The sequence below is a fragment of the Nematolebias whitei genome, chromosome 4, assembly GCF_014905685.2.
Source record: "Nematolebias whitei isolate Nwh7 chromosome 4, NemWhi1, whole genome shotgun sequence".
NCBI classification, from domain to species: domain Eukaryota; kingdom Metazoa; phylum Chordata; class Actinopteri; order Cyprinodontiformes; family Rivulidae; genus Nematolebias; species Nematolebias whitei.
In genome coordinates, this window is record NC_056501.1 from 17,171,295 (window position 1) to 17,189,116 (window position 17,822).

At 41.1% G+C, this 17,822-nt stretch overlaps 1 protein-coding gene and 1 long non-coding RNA gene across 2 annotated transcripts in view; one reads left to right on the plus strand and one right to left on the minus strand.

Moving 5' to 3' along the window:
- The window catches only part of LOC119408425, a 2,815-nt gene extending 325 nt beyond the window's left edge, over positions 1 to 2,490 (minus strand). The window contains exon 1 of the long non-coding RNA XR_005186735.1: positions 37 to 2,490. This is a non-coding gene — a long non-coding RNA (uncharacterized LOC119408425). The remainder of the gene's footprint in view (positions 1 to 36) is intronic.
- A 6,336-nt stretch (positions 2,491 to 8,826) lies between these two features.
- The window catches only part of scyl1 (SCY1-like, kinase-like 1), a 13,395-nt gene continuing 4,399 nt past the window's right edge, over positions 8,827 to 17,822 (plus strand). Inside the window, exons 1-12 of the mRNA XM_037675805.1 lie at positions 8,827 to 9,037; positions 9,877 to 10,017; positions 12,241 to 12,363; positions 12,455 to 12,681; positions 12,759 to 12,849; positions 14,198 to 14,353; positions 14,561 to 14,719; positions 14,869 to 14,976; positions 16,261 to 16,374; positions 16,474 to 16,629; positions 16,721 to 16,909; positions 17,359 to 17,434. Coding sequence (XP_037531733.1) covers positions 8,930 to 9,037; positions 9,877 to 10,017; positions 12,241 to 12,363; positions 12,455 to 12,681; positions 12,759 to 12,849; positions 14,198 to 14,353; positions 14,561 to 14,719; positions 14,869 to 14,976; positions 16,261 to 16,374; positions 16,474 to 16,629; positions 16,721 to 16,909; positions 17,359 to 17,434 — 1,648 coding nt within the window. The 5' untranslated portion in view covers positions 8,827 to 8,929. The remainder of the gene's footprint in view (positions 9,038 to 9,876; positions 10,018 to 12,240; positions 12,364 to 12,454; positions 12,682 to 12,758; positions 12,850 to 14,197; positions 14,354 to 14,560; positions 14,720 to 14,868; positions 14,977 to 16,260; positions 16,375 to 16,473; positions 16,630 to 16,720; positions 16,910 to 17,358; positions 17,435 to 17,822) is intronic.

Sequence of the window (17,822 nt, forward strand, 5' to 3'; positions counted from 1 at the left end):
GTGAGAGGACCAGAGTCGAGCCAGGCAGGACAGGACCTGAGGGCGTGGGAGGACCAGAGTCGAGCCAGGCAGGACGAGAGCATGGAGGCCAGAGCAGAGAAGTTTCCAGAGATCAGCTGTCTGCGAGCGTACACCAGAGGGCGCCAGAGGCACAGGGCAGTGTAGCTGAGAGGCCAACGCCAGAGCCAAGGGTGGGATGGGCGCACAGATCTAGCTTCAACTTTAAACTGGTCATTGGTTTGTATACTGGTTTGAGGTATCCCTGTAACGTTCTCAGGCATTTAGACTTTTAAAGTTCTTTTCAACAACTGTTGTAGAACCAAATTTCTTGCACAGATTTCTCTTCCTTTTTTCAGGCAAGCTGTGTAAAGCGTGTTGTACGGTGGTCATCTCCTTGTGCGTGTGATTTTTGGGTGTCTACTGTGATGAATGCCTTGGTAGTGTGCTGGTGGACAAGCTCTTAATCGGACTACAACCCACTGCAATCCATCGTTTCCCTGCTACTGGAAGGAAAAGCAATCCTTGGTCGTTTTGATAGGTCGACAGAAGTTTACAGCTCTGGAGTGTGGGTGATCTTCTGTGCAGCGAATTGGGTGTGCTCAGCAGCCCTTCGGTACTTCGACTCCCCCATTGGTACAGATCAGCTCTACCTACCTCTTAACCCAGCAGTGAGTTAATGCATGAAGTGTACATGTGGAGTAAGGATCCTGTACATCAGTCATTATTAGCTCTGATAGAATTGTTGCAATGGTTTCCTTAGGCTGGCAACTTGGGGGTTAGGGGAGGGGGGGTGTTAAAAGTGTCTGGAGTTTCTCTTTTTTTACAGGCCTGCCCCCCAAAGCACACCATGGAGAGAATCCTTGGTTGCACACAGCTACTCTATACAAGTTGGCCACCTTGCGTACAATAGTGCTTCCTTCCTTCGGATCAGGATCATGTGCATCAGCTGTCATTTAACAAGGTCTAGGAAGGTATTTTGTATGTAAGGGATTTTATTTTCATGTTTGTAACATAAAATGTGAAAGTTGTATATATTTTTAGGGGCCTAATGGTGGGTGGGTGGGGTGTGGGGGAGTTAATCAGTCTCTTCCTAGACTTTACAGCTTCACACGGCATGAATAGGAAACATCCAGGCATACCCAACAGGATTCAAGTCGACTTGGCCATATGGAATAGCAACCGTAAAGCTAGTCGTCTGGTGTACAGAGCCTGCTTTTTCCCCAAGAGAATGTGGTAACAAGTCTCTTTACTAGAAATTCTTTTAACTTGCAGTTGCTCTGTGGGAGGGGATTGTGTATGTTTGACTTGCAGATTTGTAAGTAAAGGCCCAATCAAATCCACAAGTCCAACTACCGGTCAGGAAGGATTCTTCATGCTCAGGCTTGCGGTATCTGAATATTTTTGGGAAATTTACATCCATACTTTGTAAACTGTATTCATAGTTCTTTAAGGCAGTTCATATTGCTTGCTGTAAAACCAGTATGTGTTCTGTACAGCTTCATTGTATTGGAATGGGGTCTTGTGGGGAGAAGGCTTTTGTTTTTCTTTGCAGTTTTTCAGTGTGCTGTGTCCTGTGTGCTTTCAATACCCAAGACCATCAGGAGTTCTAACTCATTGTCTGTACAAGTTCCCTTGCACATCGAGCATCACGTAAGCTCACTGTGTTCACATTTATCCTAACATTCATTGTTTTGCTAGATCCATTCATTGCAATTCCTTTGCAATTAGTTGTTGTGCCTTGTATTGATAATACAATGAGTAAACTATCTGTAAAGGATTTTATTTTTGCATAATAAATGCATAGCTTGTTGTGATTGAATACAGTTTTGGTATGCGTTTGTTCTTTTGGGAGGGGCTTGTGTGGGGAAGCTTTCCTTGTGCTTTTTCAGGTTTGACTAGAGCTTGGAGTATTCTTTGTAGAGCACGGATGTGACCTGGGCTCAATGACCTTTTTGAAAGTGGAAAATGCAGATAAGTTGAATCCCATCAAATTATTGGAAATGTATAGTAAGTCGCTTATTTAAGTAAGTGCACTTTTCTATTTGAAATTTGTTCTACTTGGAAAAAGCACTGCTTAATTTTTAATTTTAAAAGGAAGATTTGATGGAGCTTCATTAGACTTAACATTATCTGCAGTAAAGCATTTGGGTAAGGATAACAACAGTCAGTTCTACGATACTGTGGAGAGGGTCCGGGGTGTCTTTTCTACCTTTTCAATTTTACAGAGCGGTCCAAAGGAAGAATGCAGTCCGCCTAGGACAACACAGGAATCTTCCAGCCCTTTGAACATGACCGACATGCAGTTTGAACAGGAAGGGTCAGGTTGTCTTGGCATCTTTTTTTAAAAATTGATGTAGTCCTCAGTTGCTGGCCCTTGTGCAACTGTGCAAGTGGCAGGTTGATCACATGACAACAAATGCGCAACTGTGCATTTTCTAAATTGAAAGAACTGAGCGACGCTGTGCATTGTGCAGCTTACATTTGGCCTGAAATGCAATGCAATGCAACTGTGTTGCTTTAGTACATGCACATGTTTGGTTGGGCGTGTCCCTACGCTTCTCTTTGCAGAAATCTCAATACAAGACCGGTTCAAGCACAAGTCAAGTCCTCCAGCCTGGAGCGCGTAGTAAGATGTTGACTTACCTAAAACACCTATGCAATGTGTAGATGACAAAATGACATCTTGGAACTGGCTTTATGTTAACCTAAAATCATCTGCAACAATGCTTTACTTTTAAATTCCTCTTTGGCCTTGGGGCCTTATTGCTTTGCATCTTAATACCACATCAGTAGAACACACAACTCTTTGTATTGTGTACAATGTGTGGTGGGTGTGTCGTGTAGATCACTTTGTTTCAGATCATACTCGTCTATCCCCTTCAATCTCACCTGCCCCTGAATGCAAAGTCATCTGTGGAAGCTGTCGGCGAATGAGTGCCACCCTGAATGAAGTACCGATCCCCCGTACGCTTGAGCTCAAATCTGATCCCCGGCGTCCTTTGCGAAGCCCTGCTCTTTGTCTGTGTGCTTTCCCCCTTTTTTTCTTCTGGTTTCTTAGGTAAAAAGTGTAAATTGTGTTGTCATCTGGGATGGCCCTAACCTGTGGTGGAAAACGGTCCTGCATTGTAAGATCAAGATCTGCAAGCTTGTTTCTAATACTGCATCACCTCAGTTTCGTGGGTGCCAGGTTAAGTGATTTTTAGTTCCCTTAATTTGGATTTTTCAACATCATGGCTTAAATGTGTAACAAGACATGTTGCATGCACCTCAGCTCTGCATAACATTTAATTTGCATATCGCAACATAATGTTCATAAAGTCGTCAAACATTGCATTAGTGTATAGTGGGGGGTGTTTCTTTTTGGGGGGGGTGCAACACTTGTCTCTCTCTTCCTTGCAGATTCTTTCGTACAGCTAAATCTTGCTACCAAGCCAGGCATCTTAAATTCCCAGGAAGTGGTGGGATGATTTTGGTACAGCCAGCCTCTAGGGATCAGTCTTACTTGGAAGAGTTGAGCGTCAATGAAGAGAAGTAGCTGTGGTAAATGCTACATCAGTCGTGGTAAACGTTATCTTGTTAAAACAATTTGCGTTTAGCAGTGGGATAGTTATGGGGGAGGGGCGGGGGGGTAGTTAAAATTGTCCTTTTCTTTCTTTCATTGCAGCTTTTAAGTGTTCAGTTAAGCCTCATGTCCTGAAGAAATGCAAATGGAATCCATGAGATTGACGAGGGATGGTGGTATTGTGGCGTTGGTTTTTATTTTGGATATGAAAGCGTTTCATGGTGTAAGCTAAATGCACATCTTATGGGAAACACCCAGAAGGGTGAGGAAATGTTCTGCCTTCTAGTTTCAGGTTGATCAACAAAAATATCCATGTGGTGACATGAATATATAGCAGCTAAGTATTGGGAGGGCTTTCTTTTACTGAAGGAACAACTTGTTTGTTCCTTCAGGTTTTGCTTTTGCCCAAGTTATAGGCCAAAAAAAAAAAAGCAAAAGACTCCGGTGGAGGCACTTCTGACTTGTCAGAACAGGGTTCAACTCCCTGCGGTGTCTTGCTTTTGGTGTGCTATGTGGCTGAAGCTGCAACGAGCAGATGGTCAGACTAGCAAACGAGTTCAAGGAGTTTCGGAATCCATCCTCCAGATTATTTCATGCTGCTGTATTCAGTCATACTCTACTCACAAACGTGTTTATGCTGCTGTTCAGTGTACTGTTTAGCATATGTCTTAGTTTATATCTAAGATCCTTATTTACCGTTTCTTTTTACACTTTTTTTTATATTTGTATTTCTGGATGTAACTGGGACCCTGTGTACATAATTTTGTTCCACCTCGTACCACGTGATGCGAATGACAATAAAACACGAACTTGGAAGGTGATCAGAAAATTGGTGGTTTATGATTTTACGATCTCAAAACTAAACCTGACAACTCGTAAGTGATCAGAAGTACCTGGGTGTTTCTTCGTAGACTAACTGGACTTGACAGCTGAGGAAGTTGGGACCCTTAGATGATCACTCATGGTGTCCAGTGATGTGTTCTGAGCGGGACAAAGGCCCATCATCAGCTTTGTCCCCACCCCAACTCTTCACGATGGTCTTTAATGAAAAATGTTTTGGGGATCGTCTTGAAAATACACCAGATGGTGCTCATTCAAAACAAAAACCAATATAAAAAGGAAATTACATTTGCGTAAAAAAAACAACTAGTGGATTTAATAATAAAAAAAAAAAAAATCATGCTCAATACTCGAGGTACAAATCCAACAATGTTCAGTCGGGTCATCTGGACAGGTTTTTTTTTTTTAGTTTGTTTTGCTGAGAGGTTTTGTCTTTCATCCAAAACGATAAATGTGTTATTATTGTATGTTATCATACAATGGTGAAATTGGCTCTGCATTTAACCCAGTGCTTCTCAATTATTTTCTGTTATAAACCCCCCCCCAACCCAGGAAGACAAACATTTTGCTCGCCCCCCAACTCTCCGCTGTGATTAAATGGTATGTCTAGAATTGTTATGTGCACCTCTGCCTAACACTGTATCCTTATTAACATTAAAGGAAAAAACAATATAAATCAACTTACAACGAAGAATAACTATTAACATTGTTTTTTTTTTTAATTTGTAACAGAAACAACTTAAAGTGCATCATTTTGCCTAAAAAAAATCCTTACTAAACTAAACATTTTAGACCATTTGGTACTGAAAAATAAAATTAAATATAATCAATAAATAATAAATTCAAATTGATCAGCAACATTTTAACTCAGGAGTGTTTTACAAAACACTTTGACCTACAAAAATGAATGAAACAATTTATGCTGATTTTTAATCAAAATTGGGAAGTCTGGATCAATGAGCACACATTGATAAAGCAAAAAAAATGTCAATCTGAAAGAAGGGGAGCAGGTAACACGCTTTGAATTTACTTTTGTCACCTGCATGCTGTGAGTGACAAACGTCCAGAGAATCACAAAAACAGCAGCTTAACTCTGAGGAGGTGAATTTATTTTGTTGGCAAAGAATAGAGTCCTCCATAGAGTCCTACTAGAGATTTACTAAACATTACCTCTGTAAATTGTGCTTTGACAAACTTATCGATAAAAACATTTTGTCAATGCGAAAGAGGAAAGGGGGCAGGTGTCGCTCTCGCTTGAGTTTACTCTTTGTTGCATGCGCGCTGAGTGACGTCCAGAGCGCATGGACATAAAAACAGGAGCGGAGGACTGAGGAGGTGACGGTCTGAGTTTATTTATCAAGTCAGCAGCAGAGAGGCGAGACATGGGTCATGCATGGCTCCGAAAATTACAAGGCAGCCATATTTGTTCATAACTTTATTAGGAACGCACGCGCATAATGAGAATGGTGGGAAAAAATATATATTTACTCCCTGTGGCAAAAAAAGCATGTTTTCTAGGGTATGCTGGTGAAGATTCTGTCATCCAGGACATGATGAATTCTGATGTTTTCTAGGTCACATGCACCACCACACCACACCCCCCCCCAAGGGGAGCGTGCCCCACTATTTGAGAAGGACCGATTTAACCATCACTCCCAGGTGTAGCAGTGGGCAGCTGTTGAAGGCCATTGGGGATGGGTATCCTTCTCAGTGACACCACGAGATGTGCAATGACTGGATCGAACCTGGGACTTTCGGGTCCTGCCTTTACCACATGAAAAAAAAAAAAAGTAATAATACAACAATGAAAGTGAACACAGTCCCACTAAAATCTTAAGATTAGCAAAAACATTAGCTGAAAGCGAAAGTTAGTATAACAGTAACTATAATCTATATAACTAATTTTTTTTCTATTGTATGGGTGTACATATGGTTATGTTTTTAATTTTACTTTATTTGTGGGTGTACACAGGTCTTATGTCTTATGTAATGTTCTCATTTTTACTTTATTTACTTTATTTTACTTTATTACTATTCGCACCTTATGTCAAAGCAAATTCCTAGTTTTGTGAACCTCGTTCATTGACATGGCAATAATAAACTGATTCTGAATCTGCATCTAGTAAAACTGCTATAAATGATGTGTAAATTTTATTTTGTTGTCTCAAAAGTATTTTGTATTTTAAAAAAAAGTATGTGAATCAAAGTATTTCTTTGTTAAATGTACAAACCAAATTCCTAAAAAGTTGGGACACTAAACAAATTGTGAATAAAAACTGAATGCAATGATGTGGAGATGGCAAATGTCAATCTTTTATTCGTAATATAACATAGATGACAGATCAAAAGTTTAATCTGAGTAAATAACATTTTAAAGGAAAAATATGTTGATTCAAAATTTCACAGTGTCAACGAATCCCAAAAAAGTTGGGACAAGTAGCAATAAGTGGCTGGAAAAATGAAATTGAGCATATAACGAACAGCTAGAAGACCAATTAACACTAATTAAGTCAATTGACAACATGATTGGGTATAAAAAGAGCTTCTCAAAGTGTCAGTGTCTCAGAAGCCAAGATGGTAAGAGGATCACCAATTCCACCATTGTTGCGCAGAAAGATAGTGCAGCAATACCAGAATGGTGTTACCCAGCGTAAAATAGCAAATACTTTTAAGTTATCAACCATGCATAACATCATCAAAAGATTCAGAGAATCTGGAACAATCGCTGTGCGTAAGGGTCAAAGCCATAAAACTACTGGATGCTCGTGATCTCCGGGCCCACTGCACCTCAAACAGGAATGCCACTGTCAAGGAAATAACAGAATGGGCTCAGGAATACTTCCAGAAAGCATTGTCAGTGAACACAATCCACCGTGCCATCTGCCGTTGCCAGCTGAAACTCTACAGTGCAAAGAGGAAGCCATTTCTAAGCAAGCTCCACAAGCTCAGACGTTTGCACTGGGCCAGGGGTCATTTAAAATGGAGTGTGGCAAAATGGAAAACTGTTCTGTGGTCAGATGTGTCACGATTGGAAGTTCTTTATGGAACACTGGGACGCCATGTCATCCGGACCAGAGAGGACAAGGACACGATTGGAAGTTCTTTATGGAACACTGGGACGCCATGTCATCCGGACCAGAGAGGACAAGGACACGATTGGAAGTTCTTTATGGAACACTGGGACGCCATGTCATCCGGACCAGAGAGGACAAGGACAGCCCAAGTTGTTATCAACGCTCCGTTCAGAAGCCTGCATCACTGATGGTATGGGGTTGCATGAGCGCTTGTGGCATGGGCAGCTTGCATGTCTGGAAAGGCACCATTAATGCAGAGAACTATGTTCAGGTTCTAGAACAACATATGCTCCCATCTAGAAGAAAGAGAAGAAAGAATGGAGACATCTGGCCAAACAGAGGGCTTATGAAGAAAAATGTCAGAAGGAGCCACGTGAGGCCCAAACAGAGCAGATGAATGAGTTTTACAAACTGCAGCAAGGGGAGCACAACATGGCCTCTCTCCATTCATCTCACAACCTCTCAACTTTGAGAACAACCATATGTGACATTCATTCAACCTTTATTTATACAGGAAGTCTTAATTGAGTCACAAGGACTTGTTTTCAAAAGACACCTGTTTTAGATAGACAAAAGTGCAATAAAACATCTTAATATTTAATAAACTTAACATAACAGATTATTTTACCCATTAAATAAATGACATTTTATTTTAAATTTGGCATGGCCAAAGTGAAACAGGAAGTGACATCAAAAAAGGAACTCTTAATGAAATAATATTGTTTGAACTCTGACTTTTTTTTGTCTCTCAGATAATGACTTTAAATAATCTAAAGATTATTTTGATAGGATCATACGTACCACTTCAACACGTCTCCCGGAATAAAACAGAAGAGCCCAAGTAGTCAGGAATCATTTCAGTATGACACATAGGCAATAGATTCTAGTGTCTAATCTACTGTTTAATATGGCCTCTGTATTTAATTATTTTTAGCTAATTCCCTGACATTTATCACATTTGGATTTTGAAAACGGAAAAACTTTTTGTTTATATCAGTCACGTGACTTGAGTGAAAACAGCTTTTTATTTTTTTATATACCAGGGCTCCAATATGTCTCTAGTTTTTTTTTGTTTGTTTCTTTGTTTTTGCATCAAATGTAGTTTTTTTTTTTATAGGTATTTATTCCCTTATTTGAAAAATATGTGAACGTCATCAGCAATTATTTCTGTTACACAAAAACGTTCTGATAAAAAGGTGGATTTTTTTTTACAATTTAGATATTTCAAAAATGATCTAACTACTTTATAATGATTATATTTTTAAATTTACGTGTATTTTAGATTTCTAGAATGTGGAACTAATATGCCTAACCAAAGTTCCCGGGGACTAATTTTTCTTCCGAGCTTGTTTGTAGTTCTTAGTCACAGCTAGTCTACTCCGGCATCAGTCTGTGCTTGTCTACCGCTGCCTGTGTATGTTTGGTGTTTGATGAGGTTTGGAAATAAGAGGAAATGTGGTCGTTTTTTGCCAGAGATCCCATCAAAGACTTTGCTTATGAAATTCTCCCGGACAGCCCGGAAAAGTCCGGAATCTGGACTCTGCATCGGGGGAAACGAAAGGTAAAAGCGGCTAACTGTGTTAGCCTTAGCTCGTTTGTTTACGAAGGCCTGCCAACATGCGACATTTAGAGTTAAATTTGTCTCCCATGTCGCATCTGTTATGTCCTCTCCTGTTTTGTTGCCCTCATAAATTGTCAGTACTAGTTTTAATTCATGGCGGTGTCCTTGTTCTCACTCGGTGTTAGCACAGGCTAGGAGTTTACTCCAACAGACACGTATTTCTCGCCACGTCACCTCATATCCGATTTACTATTTCAATAAAAATCGGTTGAAAGCCGGTTCAACACATTTACACACAGCTGACGGACCGTAGTGATAATTGTCACGGAGAAGCAGAGACTGTCATGTGTCTATAATCATCTTCACCGCAGGATCAGTTGACTGCTGAGCAACAACTTCTTCATCTCCAGTCCTGAATTTTTCTTCTTCTTTCGGCTGCTCCCTTCATCAGGGGTCAAGACTTGGCAATTGTTTTTACTCCGGGTGCCATTCCCGGCGTAACCACAGACCACCGAGCTACCACAACCCTCTCTGTGGAGCAGAGAGCTGCTATCTAGGGCGCCTGGGGGATTGGATGTTGGTGTTAAGGGCCTTGCTCAAGGGCAAGAGTGGGGCAAATGAGGGTAGAGGCACATTTTGATGTTGTCGATACCGGAGATGAACCAGCGATCTTCCGATCACAAGCCCACCTTCTCTAACCTCTGCGCCATCACTCCCTATCTCCAGTCCTGAATATCGCGTTAAATTAAATAAACACAAGTGTTTGATGTTTGAACTCAAAGTTAAATGTTCGGTACGGCGTGAGCGTGATTTACTCAACCTCGCCCTGTCCCCTTCAGACTACAGGAGATCCTGTCTCTGTGTTTGTCTACGAAGTGTCTCAAGGAACAGAGCAACAAACCCAGCTGGCCAAAGCTGCATTCAAACGAATGAAGACCCTGAGGCATCCCAACATCCTGACTTATGTCGATGGACTAGAGGTATTTATTCTAGCCTAAATGGTTCTGCATTGATCATGTTCAGTTTTTTAATAGTTAGAGGCGAGTAGCCTTCTTCTGCTACAGAGCTGCCATATGATCAGCTGTGTTACATCTGCTTTTTTCTCTGCCTACCTTTATTCAGAGAGAGGTGAGTTAATTAACTTTTAGGAGCTGCTGTAGATGTAGAACAACAGTGTAGAAGAAATACACATTACCTGTATTCACCTGGCTAATATAGAGCTAACCTTTCTTTTCCTTTATACAGGTTAGTCTAATTGACACAATTGTCTCATCTGCAAGAGAAACCTGTTGTGCATAAATAAAACAAAAACTTTGATAATACATACATATAGATAACACATCCATCCTTCCATGGTCCACTGACCACTCATACCTGGCCATCTAGACATCCATCCATCCATTATCTTTACCCGCTTCTTCCATTTTGAATCACGGGGTTCACCGGTGCTCATGTCCAGCAATCACTGTGCGAGGGGCGGGGGACACCCTGGACAGTTCTCCAGTCCATCACAGGGACACATAGAGACAAACGAGACAAACAACCGCTCACTCTCTCTCGCACCTAGAGACAATTTAGAATTACCAATCAGCCTAACATGCATGTTTTTAATATGTGGGAGGAAACCGGAGTACCCAGAGAAAACCCACGCATGCACGGAGAGAACATGCAAACTTCACCCAGAAAGGTGCCTGGACCGGGATTTGAACTGGCAACCCTCTCTCTGAGAGGCAGCAGCTCTACCAGTTGTGTCACCGTGCTGCCCTTATCGATACATCCATTTAAATTGTTATTTTTTAAATATAAGATACACAAACATAAAAAATATCAACTTTCAATAACAATATGTGCTTATGGATGAGATCTCTAGTTCTTTTTTATAAAAATAAATTAAAATTTTCAAGCGGAACAAGACTGGAGAACCTCCCATCATTCTGAAATGTGTTCCAGCTGAGACTGCCAATAAAATAATGTTTACAAAAATAAAAACAGCTTTTTTTTTAATGAACAGTCAGTGTATGAACAAAGAACATCTGTGGGGGTCCTGTAGTGTCTAAAACACCAGTAACGATCTTGGGGGGGCTTTGTATTGTGGGGTGGGGTCTCTGTGAATTGGGTTTGTGTCACTGTAAACAATCATTTGGGTTACTGCAGACCTAAATGCTACAAGATATGTTACAAAGAAAGAAAGTCCAGTTGCCGCCAATTCAAGCTCAAGCACCTAAATAGAGTAGACGTACTTCCCTTTGATGTACAGGTAATTGGATTTTATCGAATTAGTATCTTGTAGGATTTGAAGTTTAGTTGAGTACCTTGAAATTTGAGCCATTCCTAAGCAGATTTTGTGAGGTGCTGTCCTGATGATGAAGTAGAATATCTTGATCCAAATGGGTGTGTAATCTCCAGCGTGAGTCAGTGGTTGCAATGTTATGGCTGATGAATGCATTGATGTAAAGACAATGATGTTTTTGCTCCTGTTTGTGTGTGTAGTTGTTGGCAACATGTCTTTTGAACTAGTTGACAAACTTTGTTGATACCACTGGACAGATTTTAGTGAAACTCTCAGTAAGTAATTATTGGTTGTGCCTAAAACTCATTAACATGTGAAGTCAACCCAAATCAAGATGGCCACCACAGCTAAATGACATTAGCCGACATAAATATATCGGTTTCAGTCAGTTTTACAGAAATTGAGATGATTCAGGTGTAGTACCAGTTGAAAACCTTTCTTTACACTTTCCCTGATCGCCAACACGCCTTGCGAGATCTTGCACTAACGCCTGAGGTCGTGCACTCCTCATTAACAAAGTTTGACCACCAGGGCTGTAACTCTGTCCCTTCTTAGCATAAAATCATTTTATTTGAAAACTCTGGCATGAAAGGAAGTGCCCTTTTTGCATTTTAATAGTACACTTGATTTGCTTTTACTAAATAATGAGAGAAGACAATCTACTAAGCTACATAGAAAATTAGCTTCTGTGTTGGTTTTATTGAAAACCATTCTGAAAGTAGTTGCCAAACTTGGAAATGAGGCAACTGGAACTTCTTGCTTTACTGGAGTAAAAATAAATCTATAATATTGAAAATATTTGAATGAATCAAGGTGATGTGTTGTCAAGTTCGCCGTACCGTGTAATGTTAAGAAAGGCACATCATTTTATTAAAATTTTCTCACTTGTTGATCTTGGTTGTGGTTGTTTCAGACCGACAAGAGTCTTTACGTCGTAACTGAGCAGGTGACGCCGCTGGCAGTTCACCTGAAGGCCCAGTCAGAAAATGGCGGTGCTGGCGAACTGGAGATATCATGGGGACTGCATCAAATAGTGGTGAGAATATGATGCAAGAATATTGTCGGATGCTTTAAAGTAAACCATAGTTCCTGTTGTCTTTACGTCTGCCGTGTGCTTCTCCTCACAGAAAGCTCTGAGTTTTCTGGTCAACGACTGCCACCTGCTTCATAACAACTTGGGCATTTGGGCTGTTTTTGTGGATCGAGCCGGCGAGTGGAAGCTAGGGGCCTTGGATCATCTGGCTCCTGAGCAGGGCGACCCCAGCGGCGTGTCACTCCCCAGCCCAAAAGCTGTCAACCCGGACATGGAGAAATATGACCCACCGGAGATGCCAAACAACGGTGGAGAGAAATGGTGAGGGAGGGTTCTTTATAAAAACGTCCCGGTTTCTGTGGAAGGAACTTGCTTAGCTGGATGTGCTTTTGCTGCAGGGCAGGGGAGGTGTGGCGACTCGGCTGCCTGATATGGGAGGTGTTCAACGGGCCATTACCTCGGACTTCCTCCCTTCGTTCGTTGGGAAAGGTATGTCCGCTTTACAGTTTCTGTGTTTAATCATCAAATATGACCAAGTTCTCACGAGTTCCATCACATCCTAACCATCTCAGTCTGGTCTCTCTAACTTTATGCCCCAGTTGTTCAACCTGTGCTGTACCTCTGATGATCTCATTCCTAACCTTATCCAGCCTTGATGTAACTGGGACCCTGTGTACATAATTTCGCTCCACCACATGTACCACATGAGGTGCAAATGACAATAAAGAAACTCTGACTCTGACTTGTCACTCCTAAGTAGAACCTCAACATCTTCATTTCACTATCTCCAGACCATACAACATAGCTGGTCTCATTATTCTATTTCCTTTTACCTTTTCTCACAAATCACTTCTGAAACTTTTCTCCATCCTGCCTGGACTCTTTTTTTCACCTCTTTACCACACTCCCCATTTTCCTGGACAGTGGACCCCAAGTACTTGAAGTCCTGCACCTTTGTGACCTCTGCTCCTTGTAGCCTCACTGCTCCACCGGCCTCCCTCTCATTTACACATGTACTCCGTCTTACTACGGCTGACTTTCATTCCTCCTCTTTCAAGTACATACCTTCACCTCTAAATTCTCTTCCACCTGTTCCCTGTTCTCACCACAGATCACAATGTCCTCTTCAAGAAACGAATATTACTGAAAAATAGAAATATATTAATTTTGTTAATACATTGTTAAAAGTGTTAGACAAAATAAATATCCTTTCATCATCTACTTACTCACACATTGACAGAGGATTTTTCAACCCAGTTTACATGCAGGGGCAGAGTTCACACACAGGTTCACAAAGTTACATGCTCAAAACCCCCCGGTCGTGAAGATCTGCAGCGGACAGCGAGGCAGGAAGTGCTTTATAATACACACCTGTCAGACAGAGTTGAGGTCAAGACGACCTCGGCTTCGAGGAGAAGGCCTTGGAGTTATCAGTGCTCCTCGGTGCGTCTGCGGGTTCCTCTCTGAGCAGACAAAACTCTTAACACACATTTATTCAACATTAGTGACAATCATCCATAAACCTTTACCAAAATTCACTTGACAAAAAGCTTTAAAAGTTTTTTTTAAGCTGTTTTATTTGTATGATGTGAATCACTTTGTGATTTTTATCTTGAAATGTGCTGCTATACTGAGATTTACTCACTTTTAATAAAAGTAATAAATGATGCATATATAAAGCTCTTGCTCTCATTTAGTTGCCTACGAGCAGATCTTTAGTATTTTTTTAAGGTTCATTGGTTTCATCAGCAGCTAAAAGCATTTTTTATTAGTGATACAGATTTTCATTATTATAAAATTGTTTTAAGATATTTTATCTCCTTTTTTGTTCTTTCAGATTCCCAAGTCACTTGTCTCCCACTACTGTGAGCTGGTTGGAGCTAATCCACGGGCTCGACCAAACCCGGCCCGCTTCCTCCAGAACTGTAGAGCTCCTGGAGGATTCCTTAGCAACAGCTTCGTGGAAAGCAACCTCTTCCTGGAGGAGATCCAGGTTAACAAGCTCTTAAATTGTTTGTAATGGATCTCTGCCAAGATGAAAGCAAATCAAATAATTTTTGGTTCAAGATAAGTCAGCCTTTCTAATGTAAACGATGCCTTACTTCAACCCTATTCATTCGTGTGTTTCTGAAAATGGCGCTACAGTTGATATGAAGATGAATGGATTTTAAGAATATTCAGACTTTTTGTCTTTCTGTAGATCAAAGATCCAGCCGAGAAGCAGCAGTTTTTCCAGGACCTAAATGAAAATTTGGACTCGTTTCCTGAAAACTTCTGCAAACATAAGGTCCTGCCTCAGCTGCTCACCGCCTTCGAGTTCGGCAATGCAGGAGCTGTCGTCCTCACGCCGCTCTTCAAGGTAAATCCTTACCTCTGGGCAAATTTAATTCCTCAATACACCAACAAACAAAAAAAACAACAACAACCTTAAGTTCTGTAAAACAATGAATTTTTTTTTTCTGGAGAGATGTTTTTCACGTCTGACTTCATGTCCTGTTGGTGTGCCAGGTGGGGAAGTTTCTGTCAGCAGAAGAATACCAACAGAAAATCATTCCTGTCATCGTGAAGATGTTTTCCTCCACAGACCGAGCCATGAGGATACGACTTCTGCAGCAGGTATTTTCTGTTTCCAGACTCCTCTTTTTAGTGCTTGTTTGAGGTGATCTTTAGCTCACATGCAGGACTTGCCTCAATTTAAGCCTCAGTAAAATAAAAGTCTGAATGTATAAAGCAGGGCTATTCAACTGGCGGCCCGAGGGCCAAATCTGGCCTCAAGATGAACTCAGTTCAGTCCACCAATGGGTCCATTTTTTCAACAAAACTAGATTTTAAACCATAAAACAAACTTATTTTATGACAATAACTGCTGGATGTCTGACCCCTGAGCTCTTGGCTTTCAGTAACTGTTGCCCCCTGAGCAATTTAGTTGAATCTTCTTCTTTCGTCTTTTTCCTCTTCAGGGGGTCGCCACAGCGAGTCATCCTCCTCCACCTCACTCTGTCCTCTGCATCCTCTGTCCTCACTCCAACTACCTCCATGTCCTCTCCAACTACATCCATATATCTCCTCTTTGGCTTTTTCCTGGCAGCTGCATTTCTAACATCCTTCTACCAATATACCCACGGTCCCTCCTCTTGACATGTCCAAACCATCTCAGTCTGGCCTCTCTAACTTTATCTCCCAGTTGATCAACCTGTGCTGTACCTCTGATGATCTCATTCCTAATCTTATCCAGCCTTGACACTCCTAAGGAGAACCGTAGCATCTTCATTTCTGCCACTTCCAGTTCTTTCTCCTGTCTTTTTGTCAATGCCACTGTCTCCAAAGCATACAACATAGCTGGTCTTACCACTGTCTTGTAAACTGAGCAATTTAAATGGTAAATGGTAAATGGAGCTTACTTCTATAGCGCCTTCCAGCCCCCTATGAGGGGCCCCAAGGCGCTTTACAGTACCAGCCATCCACCCATTCACACGCACATTCATACACCGGTGGCGGTAGGCTGCCATGCAAGGCGCCATCCAGTCCCACCGGGAGCAACTCGGGGTTAAGTGTCTTGCCCAGGGACACAACGGCACATGGTGTGGGAAGTCGGGATTCGAACCTCCAACCTTCCGATCAGAGGTCGGCTGCCACTACCACTGCACCACGGCCGCCCACATTTAGTTGAATAGCCCTGAAAAAAAAGTCTTTAAAAGTTCTGCTTGGCCGTACCATACTCTGTTCTTAAAGAATTGCTAGAAATTGGCTAAATAATGTTTAAAAATTGTTATTTGCTTGTGATGTTTCAAAGCTTTTTAAATATTTACAAGCCCTATTTTATTGGCAGGAAGAGATTGTAAGCATTTTATTTGTAAATGCTTTTGAACAACTGTCAAGTTTGTTTTCTGTCTTTCTCAGATGGAGCAGTTCATTCAGTATCTCAACGAGGCGGCGGTTAATTCACAGATTTTTCCTCACGTTGTTCACGGCTTCACAGACACCAACCCTGCCATCAGAGAACAGACCGTTAAGGTACGGAGTTTAGAGATAGACACAGTCTGACATATAAATAACAGTTTCTGTTACTCTGAGCATGAAGTCAGTCTTTTTTTCTCTCTTTCGTCCATGAAGTCTATGTTGCTGTTGGCTCCTAAATTGAGCGAGACCAACTTGAACCAGGAGCTGATGCGACACTTCGCCCGGCTGCAGGCTAGAGACGAACAAGGCCCAATCCGGTGCAACACCACCGTGTGTTTGGGAAAAATTGCCTCCTACCTCAACGCTACGGTAAAGCACGTCATCATTAAAACGTTCTACATTTAAGATGGAAAAAAGAAAGTGGGGTGGAAAAATAATTGGATTGTCGTTGTTTTTACAGACCCGAGAGCGTGTTCTGATTTCTGCCTTCTCTCGAGCCACCAAAGACCCGTTTCCTGCTTCACGCTCTGCTGGAGTGCTGGGCTTCGCTGCTACACACAACTACTACAGCGTGACGGAGATCGCTGGCCGAATCCTGCCCACCCTCTGTGCCGTTACTGTTGACCCTGATAAAAATGTCAGAGATCAGGTACAACAACCAAAACCCTCACTGGGCCTTTATGATATTTCTTATAGCTTCAACTCAAAGCTGTTAGTTCTTGCAGGAGAGCTGAGAAAACAGAATGCTGCAGCCTGGCAGTTAAAATAATTAGCATGTAAAGTATTCATTAGTAAGAAAACAGTCATTTTAGGTGCAAGAGAAAATGCAACATTAGCATAATAACGACAATAATGTGCGAGTTTGTGCCTTCATGCTGTATCATTTAATGTTAACACTTGTTGAAATATTTGCTGACAGCATCTTGTTCTTCTTCAAGTTCTGCAACTAAAGTAGCAGTATAAGAGGAATGAACTTGCTTAAGTGTCATTGATGTCCAGTGACTGACAGTTTTAAGAGGAGTTTATGACATTTTGTTGCCACTTGAACTTGTTTTTTAGTATCTAATTGAGGTTTCTTGTTTGTTTGTTTTTCATCAGGCATTTAAAGCTATTAAAAGTTTCCTTTCCAAACTGGAGGCTGTTTCAGAAGATCCAAACAAGCTGGCTGAGATCGGTAAAAAACAAAGTGCACTAAGCTCCCCTCGTTGTTTTTCTTATTGTCTATGAAACATATTGTTGCGTTTTAAATAAGATTTTAAATAAGTTTCATTAGTGAGCTCAAGTTGTTGGGGAAATAAGTTATTTTGCAACTAAAGTTACTTAGAAGTAAGTTTATATTTGCTTTTCATACTTTGCCTTTTCTCCGTTTGTGCCAGTATTTTTTTAAATATTTTTAAATTGGATGTCAGAACAAAAAAAAACACATTATCTTTTTAATTTGTTACAAAGTCATGATTTTGTTTAGCTCATAAGCTGCTTCTTGAGGTAGTTTAACCCAAATACATACATACATACATTCATAAGTGAGCTCAAGTTGTTGGGGAAATAAGTTATTTTGCAAC